Here is a 15,454-nt window from a genome sequence, read left to right on the forward strand (position 1 = left end):
CTGCTCCGTCTCTGGCACCCAATATGGTCTCAGTGTCTGTAGATCAGTGTGTGTGGACACACTGTGCACCCAGCCCCCAGGGACGACACCACACAGGCTGCTCATAAAAAAAGTTTTAAATTAAAAAAGGTAAGAAGTATCAGTGCACAGACAGGAACAGAGGGTCCAGCCCCACGTGCATTGTGGTCACCCGCAGTGGGCGGCCGGACAGACTCTCAGAAAGGCACAGAGCTGAGGCCAGGGTGCGGGTTCCTCTGGGTGTGGTTTCAGGCCATGAGCTCAGAGGTCCGCCTTCCGGAAACTTGCTCTGTTCAAGGAGTTCCTGGGGGAGGAATGAGGTAGGTCAACATGGACACTAGGCCCCAAACTCCACAGTGCTCAGTCCTCTCCCTCCTCCTCCAGCACAGCTCCTTCTGGAGTTTTCCCTGCTTCTTTCACATCCATTCTGATCTGGCTGTGGATTCAGATTCTCTCCTGAAACCCCCACCAGAAAGTCATATCATACCCATTTTACAGATGTAGAAACCGAGGCTCAGAAAGATGAAGTTGCATGTCTGGGAACGGACCCACCAGGATCCAAAATGGCTACCCAGAGTACATTTGTATACATGTCCAAGTAGTCACATCCTTGTGTGCAAAGCCAAGTACACATGTTGATGTGCACGACAACCCCCAAACCGTGACTGCCTCCTCTTGCCCTCTCTGGGTGTGGGGGAACCCAGGTCAGGCACCTGAAGCTGGCTGTGGTTGGTGCCAGCAGCTGGGGCAGGCGCTGGGTGAGCAGGGGCTGCAGAGCCTCCCGTAGGCGGGTGTAGTTGCGCTCCAGCTCACGGTGGTACTCCTTCTGGTCCGGCCCAATCAGGGCCTTGTTCTTCCGCAGTGCGTCCTCGCACCTGAGGGCCAGATGGCAGGGTGCTCAGAGACTGGCACTCGGGAGAGAAAGCAATACCAGAGAGGCAGAGGAGTCCATGAGGTGGGGTCAGGAGCTAGAATGGGGAGTAAAGTAGGCAAAGAGCCATGATGGGGGTTGGAGGGGCTCTAATGGGCAGGGTCAGGCCTACTTCTTGCAGAAGTCCTTGAAACAGAGCCGTAGCTTGTTGTGATGCCTGAAAAGCTTGGGATCTTCCGGGATCTCTGCCAGAAACACCTGGGCCACCTCCAGGGGACCCTGTGGGGTGGGAGGGCCTTGTGAGGGTGTCTGCATGGACCCTGGGGGACCCTGGGCAGCCTGCATCCCCTCCCGGCCATGCCTGGTTCACAGTGGGCCCCACAGAGCCCTGTAGCACCATCTGCAGCATCTTGGCATCGGGTGGGTCCTGCTCAGTGGCAAAGGCCAGCTCCCGTGTCTTCTTCTGCATGTCCTCGATGGCCACCTCCACTGGTGTCAACACAGTCTGTAGGGTCAGGGGCAGCATGCACTGGTTGGGGTCTGAAGACAGCCTGCCCCAAGCCAGCTGAGGGCAGGTGGTGTGGGAGGGCAGTCTAAGTGGCTGTATAATGAATGGTGTGTTGGGGTTCCTGCCTGCCCAGGTCCGCCAGGGCCTGGCTAGGCTGCCTTTGTCTGGCTCTGGTGCCTTTGGTCTGATTGAGATCCAGCCCTTGATCACTTGGGTCTCAAGGTAGAGGTATAAGGCTACAGACTGGGGTCTGGAGGTTGGAGTTGGGAGTCCCCTCACCTTTCCCAACCCAGGTTCGGGGCCCCTACTTACCTCCTCCCGGTGGCACACGCGGATTCGTGTCTTGATATAGGGGAAGGCATGATCTGTGCTCAGCAATGTCTTGCGCTTGTGTTGCTCATGCAGCTCCCCATGAGCGCGGCCGTCGGGTGTGAAGGGCGTGCAGAACAGGAAGGTGCGCAGCCCGTAGTTGCGGTCGAAGTAGGTCACCCGGTCCTTCAGCTCATAGGTGTCAAAGTGTGGCTCCACATACGTGATCTGGATGTAGGCCTGGGGCACAAGGCTCAGGGATGAGGTTCCCACAGCCCCAGCATACCCCCCTGGGGCTGGCCAGCCTCCCGGCAAGGCTCCATCCCTGGAGAAAGGGGATTTGGGCCTCCATGGCTCTCGGGGTTTCCATTCTGGGATTCCCAGGTCTCCTTATGTTTGGGGAATTGCCTAAGGTTAAGAATTTGGGGGTCTACCAGGGAGATAAGCTTTGTAGTTTCCCAGAGAAATAGAATTTGAGGATTTCCAAGAAATATTACTTAAAGTCTCCCTGACTGGAGGATTTTGGGGACCCCAGGGGACAGTTGGAAGCCCTCACCTTCTGGGGGTCAAGCTTGGTCTTGTCAACAGGATTGGAATCTTTGACAATCTCGACCACATCTTCCCCAAACCTCTCCGTGTAGAACTCCTAGGGACACGAGGCTGAGCTGGGCTGTACAGGTACAGCCCCCACTCCACTCGAGGGCAGCCTTGTGTCCCACCCTTCTCCCCACCGCCCAGACGTGCCTCTAGCCGGTGCGAGATCTCAGCCAGCTTCGTGATGGATGGCTCCTTGTATACAAACTCCTGCTCGTCCAGGTCACCAAAGCGGGCACCATAGAAACCCACACGGAAGTACGTTCCAAAAACGCGCTGGGGCTGTGGGAAGGGGTGTTGTTGCCCAGGAGGCCCCGCTGGAGGCCCCCATGCCCCAGATATGGAAGAGGTGGACACGGGCAGAGGGAATCCAGAGAACTTTGGGTGGGGATGTGAAGACCCCAAGAACATCATATCACAGGCACTGGCAGGGGGGACCTCTTGAACATTGGGGCATGGACCTAGACCACTGCCAACTACTTACACCCTTGCTCTCTCTCTCTAGCCTCTGTCTCCTACTCCCCCAAATCTTCCTCTTCATTTAACTCAAGCCCATACTTTCTGCTTCTCCTTCTCACCCCATGCAGTTCTTCTGAGTCTGGATCCCAACATGAAATAAGAACCTGGGGCTGTATTGCTCACAGCTGTGTCCTCGATGCTTACAGGGCTAGGTATGCAGCAGGTGCTCAACAAATGCTTGGGCATAGGCTTTGCCTCCTTTGTTCCAGGGCATCCCTCCCCTCCCCTCAACCCAGCCCTAAGTTTGGAAGGAGGGACCTGCCCCCCCACCCACCAGAGGAAGGGGTGACTCCATGTTCACTCACCAAGGCAGATCCAAGGAGGGGTGGGTACCAGGAGATGGAGGTGGGGAGCAGGGGGCAGAGAGACAAAGTCATGGGAGAGGCCAGAGGTCAGAGACCTCAAACCCCCAGGGTCTTGGTTATGCTACCCCAGAGAACCACGCCAGGGATAGAGACCAGAGACCCGGGGAGGGAGGGGGACTGCCTGCCCCACCCGGCCCCCACCCAGCCCTCAGCTCTGGGTGCTTGCCATCTTAGGCCAGAAAATTCTCCCCAAACTAGGAGATGCCTAAAAATAGACTTAAGTAGGGGAGAGGCGAGAGAGGGGGAGCAATAAATGGCCACGAGGAGCAGAGATCCCGGGGAAGTTGGGGAGATAGGGAGAGACAGACCAAGAGAGACAGAGAGGGAGTAATCAAGACAGGGAGAGAGACAGAGACAGGGAGACAGGGAGGGAAAGAGACCAAGAGATACAACTAGACAGACAGGAAAAAGAGAAACAGAGACGGAGGGAAGGAGTCAGAGCCCCCTCCCAGGCAGTGACTGAGCAGGCCCAGCCGGAGGGAGGGGTGTCTCTGGAGTGCTCCCAGCTGGGTGAGTCACAGGCTGCCCTGGAGATCTGGGGCAGGGAGGGGAGGTCTAAGGGAAAGTGGTGGGGGCCTGTCATCACCCACTGAGCCCCAACTCCCCTGTGCAGGCAGCTGTGCACCTCCAGCGCCCCCTTGTGGTTGTCCCTGGCCACTGCTGCTGACTAGCTGTCTTGGGAGCCCCAGAAGTGGATGGCCACCAGGCTGACTTACCTCCCAGCCAGAGCTCTGTGGGGTAGAGAAGAAGGGTCAAGATCAGTAGAGCCTGGGGAGGGGATGCAAAGGGCCAAGGGCATGGTCTGGGAGGGCTTCGTGGACGCACCTGGTGCATAATCTTGGTGAAGGCCTCCTGTAGTTTGCCGTGCACAGCTGCCAGCTTCTTATAGTCACGATGGGCTTCCAGGATGGGGATCAAGGTCTTGTATACCTCGTTCACTGCCTCATACAGCCCACCCTGGGGTGGGGAGGGGGAACATGTCAGGATTCCCAACACCCTCCCTGGTCCTCTCCTTCCTGGAACAGCCCTCCCTTCTGTGTTCCTACCTACCCTCCAAGGCTCCATCCAACATCGCCTCCTCCAGGAAGTTCATCCTGACTACCCACCCCCCCCACCCCAGATGGGGCACTAGCCTTTCCACTTGGCCTATACAGGCCCCTCTGCAGTCTTTACCATGTTCACTATGGACCAGGTACTGTGTACATCTGCACTTCACCTACGTTCCTTCATTGGTGGGAGGAGGTGCTGGTTGTCTCCCCCCATTCCTCAGAAGAGAAGCTGAACCTTAGACATGGAGAAGCTCCACAGGGCCAGGGAGCCTTTGGGAACAAAGTCCCCATCGCCAACAAGTGAAATGCAGAAAGAAACAACTGCTTTCACACAAACAAGCACACTGGAGGAGAAACCCCTTTACAACAACAGAAAATAAATGCCCAGGCGTCAACTCATCAGGAAACACATGGTCCCGGCCGGGTCACTCCACTGGATAGAGCATCGACCTGACACTCCAAGGTCTCGGGTTTGATCCCGGATCAGGGCGTAGACAAGAACCAACCAGTGAATGCGTAAATAAGTGGGACAACAAATCAGTCTCTCTCTCTGAAAATACCAAATAAAAAGTAAAAAGAAATGCATAAAACCCCTATTGCAAAAAGAGGGGAACCCAGGCCTGTTTGTTTTTGTTTTCTGGTTTTGTTTAAAGGAGACTTAAGAGACCTGCCATCACAGCCATTTGGGTCCTATGTGGAAACCGGTTCAAACCGACCAGCTGTAAAAAACATTTTTTTTAGATACTTAGGGACATCTGACCATGGACTGGCATTTTTTTTTAAGATTTTATTTATTTATTTTTAGGGAGGGAGAAAGAGAGAGAGAGAAACATCAGTGTACGGTTGCTGGGGCTCATGGCCTGCAAGCCAGACATGTGCCCTGACTGGGAATCGAACCTGCGACACTTTGGTTCATAGCCCGCACTCAATCCACTGAGCTACGCCAGCCAGGGCTTCAAGGACTGGCATTTTAGAATTCCTGTTAACTTGGTTGTGTGGGACAAGAGTTGTGGAAAAGGGGCTTTCCCAGCAGGACCCCCACACAGGTCCTTGTGGGCATGACAGTGTGGTACCAGATTTGTCTTGTGCGGGAATTTCTCCGACTCCAGTGCGCATAGGAATCTCGGACCTTGTTAAATGCAGGGGCCAGAGGGCTGGGCGGCCCAGGACTCTGTATTTTGACAAGCCCTGGGTGGCGTCCACCTTGCCGGCCCCCGACCACACACCCTGGTTCTCAAGGGCTTATAAAACCCAGCTGAACGATCACATTGTCTCATCAATTTGTGAATATTGGGATCTTGTTTTTTCAGATGTCAACACCCCCTTAAAAAAAAACCCAAAACACAGCCCAAAATAGTTACAGGTAAAGAGGAGATAAAACAAGATGTGCCCTGGCTGGTGTGGCTCAGTGGACTGAGTGCCAGCCTGCAAACTGAGGGGTCGCTGGTTCGACTCCCAGTGGGGAAACACGCCTGGGTTATGGCTGGGTCCCCAGTTGGGGGTGTGTGAGAGGCAACTGACTGATGTTTTGCACCCTCTCTTTCTCCCTTCCTTCTTCCTAAAATTAAATAAATAAAAGCTAAAAAAATTATTAAAAGAAAAACAAGATGGTAAATACAAGTGGTTGATAAATCTGAGTGCTGGGTATGGGAGTGGTGGGGGTACAACTTTCTTCTTTTATGTGTGCTTGGAATTTTCTATAATAGAATAAAACTTGATACTAACTAAACGTGATAAAGACTTACAATATCCAGCCTGCCTGTCAAGGGTTTTAACAAGGAGAAAGGCAGACAATGGGGGCCTTTGAAGGGTCTCCACTCTCCTTCTCTGCAAATCCCGCCCTGGAAAAGGCCAGGCAGCAGCTTCCCCTTGGGATCTGGGAGCAGGTACCGGCCACCAGCGGACCTGTGGTGCCACCCCGGACACGCCCTATGTTCTCAGCAGCCCCAGGCCTCACCAAGGTGAAGTAGGCGGCTGCCTGCTCCAGCAGCCCCACCAGCCCCAGTTCCGTGAAGTGCTTCCCGGAGCAGAAGCCCTCCTCGTCGGGCGACAGGATGTCGTCGGAGATGGCAGACTCCTCCAGCACATTGGACGAGATGTTCTGGGGTGGGAAGTAGTGTCAGAGCCTGGTCCCTGTCCCACATGTGCCACGCCCAGCCCTTGCCCACCACTCACCTGGAAGGAAACACAGCCCACGGGCAGGTAGCGGCTGTCCTCGAGCAGGGCGAGGTACTCAGCCACCAGCGCGGCCGCGTGCACCATGCACTGCGCAGCCTCCGCGTGGTTGCCCAGCTCTGCGTGCTTCCCGGCCATGTTCTGTAGCCACGTCAGCCGCAAGTCGGGGGAGCCCTGGTAGCCCCGGGCAATCCTGGTGCCCAGATGAGGGGGGTTTGAGGAGGGTAGGGACTCGCCTTGCCCACCCTGCCTGCTCCTTAGCTGTCTATCCAGTCACCTACTTCCTCACCTGTCCACCCTTCACCTGTCTCCTCACCTATCCATCCCCTCACCTATCTCACCTGTCCATCCTTCACCTGTCTCCCTCACCTGTCTTACCTGTCCATTCTCCTGTACCCCATTCACCAATCCATCCTCTTACCTGTTTCCTCACCTGTCCTACCTTCCACCCTTTCACCTAAATCACCTGCCCAGCCCCTTACCCCTTAACCCACCTGTCCATCTCCTTACCTGTCTCACCTGTCCAGTCCTTCACCTATTCCCTTGCCTGTCCAACCTCTCACCTGTTTCCCATTTGCCTGTCCATCTTCTCCCCTTTTCCTCTATTTAGCTGTCTCCCCACTTATCCAATCTCTCACTTCCAATCCTCACTGGTCCTGCTTTCACTACCCCCACAAGTATCATTCTCTCACTTCTGCTCGTCCAGGTACTGGACCTGTGGGACCTTGGGCCACGCCCTACTCACTAATCCTCTTGCACACGCACCATTTCACCTACCTACCCCGGCCCATCCTTCCATGTGCTCCCACTCCCTAGTTTCTTATTAAATGCCCCCTCCCCCTTCCCCAGATCACTTATTCCCCTGACAGGTCACCCCCTCACCCACTGTTTGCACTTCACCTGTCCCTCCCACCTGTCCCCTCTCATCTACTCATTTATGAGCCCTTGACTGTCCCCTCATCTGTCTGCTCTCCTGGCCCCTCTTCCCCTGTCCCTCCTTACTGTCCCTCTTATCACCTGTATGCTCACCTGCTCCCTCCCCACATCCTCATATACCTACTCACTGTCCCCTAACCTGTCTTGGTGTGAATGGCTGAAGGAGCCCCAGCCCTCCTCACCTGTACATGAGGTCGATGAGCATCTCGGGGTCCTCCTGATGTTCCTTCATCTTCACTGTGTCTGTCAGGATCATGTGCAGGTTGAACATCAGGTCCTGGACCTGGAATGGGGAAGTGGCCCTCATTGAGAAGTGACGGGGCCCAGATGGTGGGGTCAGGGGTTGAGTAGGGCAAATTAAAGACCACTGGGTTGCTGAGGGTAGAGCAGAGGCCCAGTGGGGTCACCTGCTCGGCGAAAGTGCTGTCCCTCAGCCCCACGTCCTCCTCGGCATAGGTGAGGATGGTCTTGAGTGACCGTCGCAGGTGCTCCTCACTGAAGTTCTGGGTCGTTCCCACCAGGGATGACAGTGACATGGTCACTTGCATCTTCACACGGGCAAAGTTCTGCAGGTGCAGAGAGGGAGAGTGCACCTGTTGGCCTCACTTGGACCCTTATACCGACACCTGCTTGATCTGTTGACGCCACCGCTCTCCCTGCCCACCCTCCATCTATCAAGCCCAACCCCTGGTTGGACGCCTCTACTTACATGGCCAATCTCGAAATTCTGGCGCATGAGGAGGTAGAGGGAGGCGCTGGCGTGCGTGCGAATGGTGCTGATGCGGCTGCCGCAGTGTCTCAGGAGCCTCAGGCAGAGGTCGGCACACAGCTCCGTGTCCTCCTCGAACAGCAGCTCTGGGAACTGCCCCCCAGGACCAAGACAGGTGCCAGTCAGCCCCTCCGAGTGCGGGATCAGAAGGTCCCTCGTGGGCACCTGGGCAGAGGCACCTGTCCATTCTGCCTTCGCTGGCCATGCACGGCAGGCTTTGGAGTCAAACTGGAGTCAGGCCCTTGCTGTGTGACACGGGGTGAGTGACTTTGCCACTCTGACCCCCCAGCTCTCTCCTCTGTAAACTGTGGCTAAGGAGTGTGTGCCTCGTGGAGTTGTTGAGCACACAGTAGGTACTGTGACTGGGCTGTCACTATGACTCTAGGAGCTATAGCTGCCGAGTGGTGCTCACCTTGGACACCAGGGTCCGCTGTGTGGCCAGGCCATGCTGCAAGAAGAGGGCACTCTGGGCAGTGCCCAGACTATATAACACGACCTTCAGTACTGCACCCAAGACACTCTCCCGGGCCTCTGACAGCATCACCGTCTGCGGGGTCAGAAACCCAGCTGTTAGGGACTGGTTTGGTTAGGGAATCAGGAAAGGAGAGGGATTCTGGAGTTGGAGATCACAAGGCACTAGGGTGGGGTCAGAAGTAGGGGACATGCTGGACCAAGCCCTACCTGCACAATGATCTCCAGTGTGTCCAGAACTACCAGGCTTGCCTCAGTTGCCAGGTTCCCATCCACCAAGGCCTCATGTTCCATTTCATCCTTGGTCCTGAAGGGGAAAGGAGAGGATTGGGGAGCTTCTCGAACCCAGACCCTACTCCATGGCTGAGCTCTCCCCCTTCCCTTGGGTGCCCCTGAGGAGCCAGTTCTCTGGAAACTGGTCTGTCCCTGGAGAGTTTACTTCTGGCCCACACCCACTTGTCCACACGGTCCGAGGTTTGTCTCCAGTGTGTGATGCTCTTCCGCCACCGTACATTGTCCTGGTTCCCAAACGGGCTCCTTTCTGAGATGCACAGGCGTGTGTTCACAGATGTGCAAAGACATAAGGACACATGTGACTGAGGGGTACACAGGCACAAAGACACACAGGTAGGGTAACCTGTGAGAACACTGGGGGGTGCAGATGCTTGCTGAGTGGACTGAGTGGACACACACAGTTAGGCATGAGTGACACGTGAGAACAGATGGGGGCAGAGACACCTATGCATATGGGGATGATGCATGGACTTATGGGAAAAAAGAGCCAGACAGACGGAGGGGGGGGCCCTCGGGGCCCCTCAGACACAGGGTAGGAGCAGCTGGTGGGGACGGGCAAGGGCGCCTCTCCCTCTCACCACGGCTGCGCCGCACCATCTCCTGTCGTGCTCCGATGGTGCCCAGGATGGCTTCTTCCAGGCGAGCCTTCATGTCTAGTGACTTCTTGAATGTGAGGCTATTGATGCGCTCGAAGGCCTTTTTCCCCTGGAGGTCAAGGAACAGGTTCCAAGTTGACTCTTCCCTGTTCCGTGGGACCTGGGCTAACCTGGTCCCACCTCTCCCAGCCCTATCTGACCGCTGGGACCCTATGCCTGAAGACCCAGCTCTCCTCCGTACTGCAAGCTCTCCGTACCTTCCAAATTCTATTCACAAAGACAGCGCTCCCTCTTCTCTTTGGCTCGGCACGGAAACAGTCCACCCCTTCACCCGCAGGAACTGGCGCACCCAGGCCACGGCACCGAGAGCCCTGTGTGCATGCTCAGCCTGCCGCCAACACCCCAGGCCCCTGCCCACCCCCGAACCTTGTACTCAAAGGCAGCCAGGCAGAGGTACAGCAAGTCCAAGAGACGGCCCAGCTGAGGCAGCGACAGGTCGGCAGCCCAGTGCTGCAGGAGGGCTGGCTCTGCATTCTTCAGGACCCACAGCACACACACCAGCAGGGTCCGGGTGGACTCGGCAGAGAGGGGATAGCTTGAGCGAGAACCCTGGGGCCAGAGAGGGAAGAAGGTGGTCAGAGGAGACAGTCGATTTTCCTTTTTTCCATATAAGATGAGAAATGGCTGATTTGAATCTTACTGCATAAGTCTGATTACCAGTTTGGATGGTGTCTCAGGAGACCAGCCCCATACTCACAGTCGCTGGGCCCTGGGAGATGCTGGCCCGGGAGCCAGGGGCCAGGGGGCCACCAGCAATGGCCATGGCCACTGAGGGGTTGATGGTGCCTCCAATGTCCCCTTCCCCTTCTGTGTCTGAGTCGAGCATTGAAGCCAGCCTTGACCGTTGACCTGGGCCCTCTGGGAGGAAGAGCAGGGGGAGAGAAGAATGAGTCCTTTTAACTGTTGTCCCTCCACCTCAAATTTCAGCTCAAAGGTTGCCTCCTCATAGAAGCCTTCCCTGATACCACCCCCCAGGCCAGGGTGGAATCTCCAGTTATCTTCTCCTGGAGCTCACTTCTTATACTTATAACCAGGTACGTTCACTGTGTCCACAAAGACTTGAACTATAAGACCTATTCTGGTCACTGCTACATGCTCAACACTTGGAACGTGGCCTAGCCCACAGGAGTAGTAACTATAGAGATGATGACAGTGATGACAACAACATATGCTGCCGCTATTGTTACAATATCTCCTATGTCTCAGGTGCTATTCTAACTCAAAATATATTAACTCCCACCCTGGCCAGCGTGGCTCAGTTGGTTGGAGCATTGTCCTGCCCACCATAAGGTTTCGGGTTCAATTCCCGGTCGGGGCACATGCCTAGATTGCAGGTTCAGTCCTGTCAGGGTACATTCAAGAGGCAACCAATTGATGTTTCTCTTGTATCAATGTTTCTTTTTTTCTGTCTCTCTCTCTCTCATTTGTATCTCTATCTCCCTTCTCCTCTCTCTGGAATTAATGAATATATCCTCAGGTGAGGATTAAACAATATACATATTAACTAACCTTCAAAAAGCCCTGTGAGATAAGTACCTTTACCACTCCTACTTTACAGATAAGGAAGCTGAAGTTAACCTCTCTGTAGAGGTTAAGTTGTTTGCCTGGGTCACACAGCAGGTAGGACATAGTAAAGCTAGGATTTTGACCTAAATGGTCTGGTTCTAAAAACCTAGGACCTTAGAAAGAACATCCCACACCTTCCCCTCCCACGCCCCAAAGCCTCACCATGGATAGGAACAGCCAATAAACACGGAACAGGTCTCGCCCTAGAGATTCTTGAACTGAAAGGTCAACTCGGTCTGACTAGCTCCAGACCAGCTTGACCACGCTCAATTTCTCCCCGGATTGAGGTGAAGAGCCCTTAACTCCTCTGCCCAGGAGAGGGACAGGGAAACCCTCCCGAGGGGAAATGAGATCGCCTCGGTCCTGGTGGGTCTTCTACATGCCGTGTTCAAAACACAATAAAAAGCCGCCAGGCGTGTGAAGAGGCAGCAAACTATGATTGATCCAAGAGAAAAAGAGACGACCACAGAAGCAGGCATGTGGAAGACCGAAAGCAAATAAAGACTTTAAAATAAGAAGTAGTGGGTAAGATAGACTAAAATGGGTAAAAAGGTGGAGAATTCCAACATGGAATTGGAATTTACCAAAAATAAAATTCAAATATGCATTTTCTTACTGGAAAATAGAACACCCGAAAATCAGACTCAATGGGCAGGGTTAGGAAGAGACTGGACAGAGCAGAAGACGGAAGGAGTGACCTCAGACACAGCCGAGCAGGAAGTTCCCCAAGGGAAGCAGAGAGGGCAGAGAAGGAAAACCGAACAGAGCACAGCGGGCCTGTGTGGCAGCACCGAAGGTGTAACATACATGTAACTGAAGTCCCAGAAGGAAAGAAGCAAGAAAATGAAGCAGGAAAAAAAAAATTGAAGAAATAAAGGCCATGAATTTCCTCCAAATGACAAAGGGAATCAACCCACAAACTGAAGTCTGAGCTTCCAACTGCTGCACACACGTCCCCAAGTAGTGCCAGTGAGTGTGTGCGTGAGCGCACGGTGGACTCCGAGTGCCCTGGGCCTGACGTTCCCCGCCCTCCCTCCTCACATCCTCTCTTAGAAGAAGCCAACGAGTGTCATAGCATCTGTCGTTTATGGCAGGCTAGACAATATCCCCATGCTAAAGCTCCGCAAGTTGTTATGTAACTACAGGAAGCAGCTGGTGCTCCCACCACCCCCATTTTTAGAGGTGAGGAACCTGGGGCTCAGAGAGGTTAGTAGTTTGCCAGGGCTCTGCACCAGCACTTGAACCCAGTCTCTGGACCCCAATGCTGTGTTTTTACTCCTAAGTGTGTTCTCCCACCTTTCCCATCCTGAGCCCTGTGCGTCCATCAACCCCCTGGCTTGCATGACTCCGTCCTACCCTGGCCCACTGACCCGCAAAATCATGCAGCCGTGGCAGTGTGTCCCGGGCAAGCGACAGCAGTGGCAGGTACAGCTCAGCCACACGGGCCTTCACTGTGGCCTCAGCATAACGGGGATCAACATCATGGCCACACAGCAGGCTGTGGACAGCACTGATGGCCTTCTTGTGCAGCTGGGATGCCCTGTGGAGGAGCGAGGTACTCAGGACAGAGCGAGCACAGTGCCCAAGCCTGCTCATCCACTGGAGCCAAACGGGGCCCGTGCTCACCCCTCGGCCTCAGGTTCCAGGGCCAGCGCCAGTTCTGTCAGCAGGAGCCCGGCCAGGAAGTGCTGCTGTCGGAATGGCCCGCTCAGCTCAAACATGCTGGTCACCTTGGGGTCTGGGGCCTGGCTGGAGAAGGTGGAGCTCTGTAGAGGGTGAAGGGGGAGTTGGTGGTGGGGAAAGGATGTCAGGGGTCCAAGTCAAGGGTCAGAGGTGAGAGGTTAGGATTAACCCTTCTGAAGTTAAAAGCCAGAGGTGAGATTGGAACTAACTTACACAGAGGAGACAGTGGGCATGGAGTTCAGGGGCAGAGGTAAGAGAATAACATTAACTTATCTGTGAGGTGAAGGGAATGGGGTCAAGAGTCAGAGGTCTGAGAAACAGCAGATGAAAGGCAGGTCTGTGAGTTAAGATTTAGGGGCGAGAAATAAGAACCTGGTCCCCGGGAAACTGCTGAGCATGCAGGGTCAGAGGTGAAGGGTCAGAGGTAAGGGGTTGGTCCCCCTGGGCAGTGGCCCCCTGTGAAATGGACAGAGACTAGGGAGCCCCAGGAGACAGGCTGCAGTCATAGGTCAAGGGAGGAGCCAGAAGTGAGGCCAGCCCACCTGGGAGGTGGTGGAGGACACGGAGGGCGAGGGCGAGGCCGGGGGCGACAGGGGGCAGCAGGGGAGGTTGAGGACCACGTAGTGCTCGTGGCTGCAAAGGATGCGGGTGAAGTCCATGCGCAGCGTCAGCAGTGCCCCGGGGCTGGGGGCCGACTGCAGCCGAGTGGCCACCTGTGGGGGGCGGGGGTCAGCAGGCAACACTTCCAGTTTCTCCACCCACCACACCCACTGCCCACCATGCCACCCACGGGTGGGTGCGTCGTTCCCACCACGCCCACCCCTACCTGCTTGTAGTGGGAGCGGACCAGGCCAAACACGAAGCCGCGGTCCACCAGGGACAGCAGGTTGCTGAGGAAGAAGGCCAGGCTGGCATTCAGGCGCTCGGCCAGCTCCGCGTCCTGAGAACACAGGGCCCGTCAGCCCACGTGCACCCTCCCTCCCCAAGCTTCAGTCCCCACATGGGGCCCCTGGGAGCCACACCACAGCCCCAGACACGCCTGCCTGCTCTGCGGCCACTCCAGGCCTCTCGGCTGTCTCCTCGTTCAGGATAGCATTTTCGTTCCTCTCACAAGGTTTAAATAACACCGTGTGGATGGCAGAGCCTGGCTGCTGACTCCCCCTAGACATTCTCCCCCGTCTCTGGGGTTATCACAGAGTTCAGAAAGAGTTCAGATTTCTTAGCCTCTTTGTAGCTGAAAATGACCATGTGATCACATTCTGGCCAGTGGAGTTTGAGAAGGACGGCCACCACCTAAGTGGAAGGGGCAGGTCTTTCCGTTCCCACAGCCTGCAGCCCGATGCGGTGGGCACCGCGGGAACCTCGATGGCCAGGCTCACACCATCGAGCCCCCACAGCCCACTTACGCTCAGAAAGAAACTTTGGTCACACTTAAACCACTTGTGTTTATGTTTGAGCAAATTCACCTCTGCCCTAACGAGCATGCACTGCTTGTACAGCTCGGTCTCGTGTGGGGGGAGACACAGTAAACCAAAGACCCCAGAGAACTCTCTGTGTTTCAAAGACAACTGAACAGGGTGCTGTTTTGGCAGATGCCCGAAGGGGGAAAAAGCATTCTAGGCAGAGGAAAGAATGAGGCAAAGGTCCTGGGCAGCAGGGGCCCCCCAAGTGTGAGGAATAGCAAGGCTGCTATGGCTTCGGGGCCCTGCTGGTGCTTGTTCCTCCCTCGTGTGCTCACGAGCCGCTCTGTGGCCTCCCAAGTCAGCCTCAGTGGCCCATAGTTCTCCGCAACCCAAAGAAACAAAACTCAAAACCCACTCAAGCTCTGAGTCCACGATCTAGGGGCTGGGTCCGCCCTGTGCACAGAGCCCAGTACAGCTGGTGCTTGATGAACGTCAAGGAATGAAACCTCTGTCACCGATGCCCCACTGGCAGCTGTGACGACGGTGCTTCTCAGGGGCATTGGTCTTCCCTGCAACCCTGTCTCAGGGTGGTTTCCTCATAATCTGGGCCAGCCCCTGGGAATGTCAGTCCTTGGAGAGCCTCCAGTGGAACAAGGTTGAGACCTTTGAGACCAGCCCAGAGGTTGCGGGGGATTGCACAAGGGCTGGCTGGGGCCAGACTAGTGTTTCAAAAATCTGCAGTTTCCATAAAATGCAGAAGCCCCATTTCACTTTAAAAATCAGATATTTTGGCTACAGCTAACGAGCACATGCCTCCTAGTCCTCCACAGCCCTGCTTTCCCAACTGAAGCTGATGGCAGGGGTGTGGGCTCCGGACCTGGTAGCTTGGGTTCAAATCCCCAATTCTGCCTCTTCTCAGGTGTATGGTATCAGGTTGTTAGTCATCCTCTACCTCAGTTTCTCCATCAGTGAAATGGAAATAATAATACAAACTTCATGGGGTTGCTGGAAGAATTTAATGATGTGATTCATCTGAAGTGATTAGATACACAGTAAGTGCTCAATAAATGCTCAATATTATTACTATCACTATTACTATTGCCTGCCTAACTCCTGAGGGCATTGGAATTAGTGATCCAGGGACTGGACAACTGTCAAGGTCTCAGAACATCGATGTCCACTTATTGAGCACTTATTGTATACTGACACTCTGATAAGGGCTAATGGAAAAAAAAAAGATAGCCCTGGCTGGTGTGGCTCAGGGGATT

The 15,454-nt window shown here is 55.0% G+C and overlaps 1 protein-coding gene across 5 annotated transcripts in view; it reads right to left on the minus strand.

Annotated features, from left to right (window-relative positions):
- Positions 1-100: 100 nt before the first annotated feature.
- Positions 101-15,454, minus strand: part of DOCK6 (dedicator of cytokinesis 6) — a 40,983-nt gene continuing 25,629 nt past the window's right edge. For all 5 annotated transcript variants that reach the window (XM_028519252.2, XM_036034360.1, XM_028519251.2 and 2 more), the window contains 24 exons: positions 13,610-13,723; positions 13,326-13,496; positions 12,727-12,866; positions 12,471-12,640; positions 10,232-10,392; positions 9,901-10,083; positions 9,457-9,583; positions 9,041-9,125; positions 8,795-8,891; positions 8,526-8,660; positions 8,054-8,206; positions 7,752-7,910; positions 7,527-7,627; positions 6,409-6,601; positions 6,191-6,334; positions 4,010-4,141; positions 3,901-3,915; positions 2,451-2,576; positions 2,263-2,352; positions 1,710-1,946; positions 1,251-1,394; positions 1,062-1,168; positions 732-893; positions 101-322 (listed from right to left, as the gene is read on the minus strand). In XM_028519252.2, coding sequence (XP_028375053.1) covers positions 280-322; positions 732-893; positions 1,062-1,168; positions 1,251-1,394; positions 1,710-1,946; positions 2,263-2,352; positions 2,451-2,576; positions 3,901-3,915; positions 4,010-4,141; positions 6,191-6,334; positions 6,409-6,601; positions 7,527-7,627; positions 7,752-7,910; positions 8,054-8,206; positions 8,526-8,660; positions 8,795-8,891; positions 9,041-9,125; positions 9,457-9,583; positions 9,901-10,083; positions 10,232-10,392; positions 12,471-12,640; positions 12,727-12,866; positions 13,326-13,496; positions 13,610-13,723 — 3,189 coding nt within the window. In that variant the 3' untranslated portion in view covers positions 101-279. The remainder of the gene's footprint in view (positions 323-731; positions 894-1,061; positions 1,169-1,250; positions 1,395-1,709; positions 1,947-2,262; positions 2,353-2,450; positions 2,577-3,900; positions 3,916-4,009; positions 4,142-6,190; positions 6,335-6,408; positions 6,602-7,526; positions 7,628-7,751; positions 7,911-8,053; positions 8,207-8,525; positions 8,661-8,794; positions 8,892-9,040; positions 9,126-9,456; positions 9,584-9,900; positions 10,084-10,231; positions 10,393-12,470; positions 12,641-12,726; positions 12,867-13,325; positions 13,497-13,609; positions 13,724-15,454) is intronic.

This window comes from Phyllostomus discolor, chromosome 8 (assembly GCF_004126475.2).
Source record: "Phyllostomus discolor isolate MPI-MPIP mPhyDis1 chromosome 8, mPhyDis1.pri.v3, whole genome shotgun sequence".
Taxonomy (NCBI): Eukaryota; Metazoa; Chordata; class Mammalia; order Chiroptera; family Phyllostomidae; genus Phyllostomus; species Phyllostomus discolor.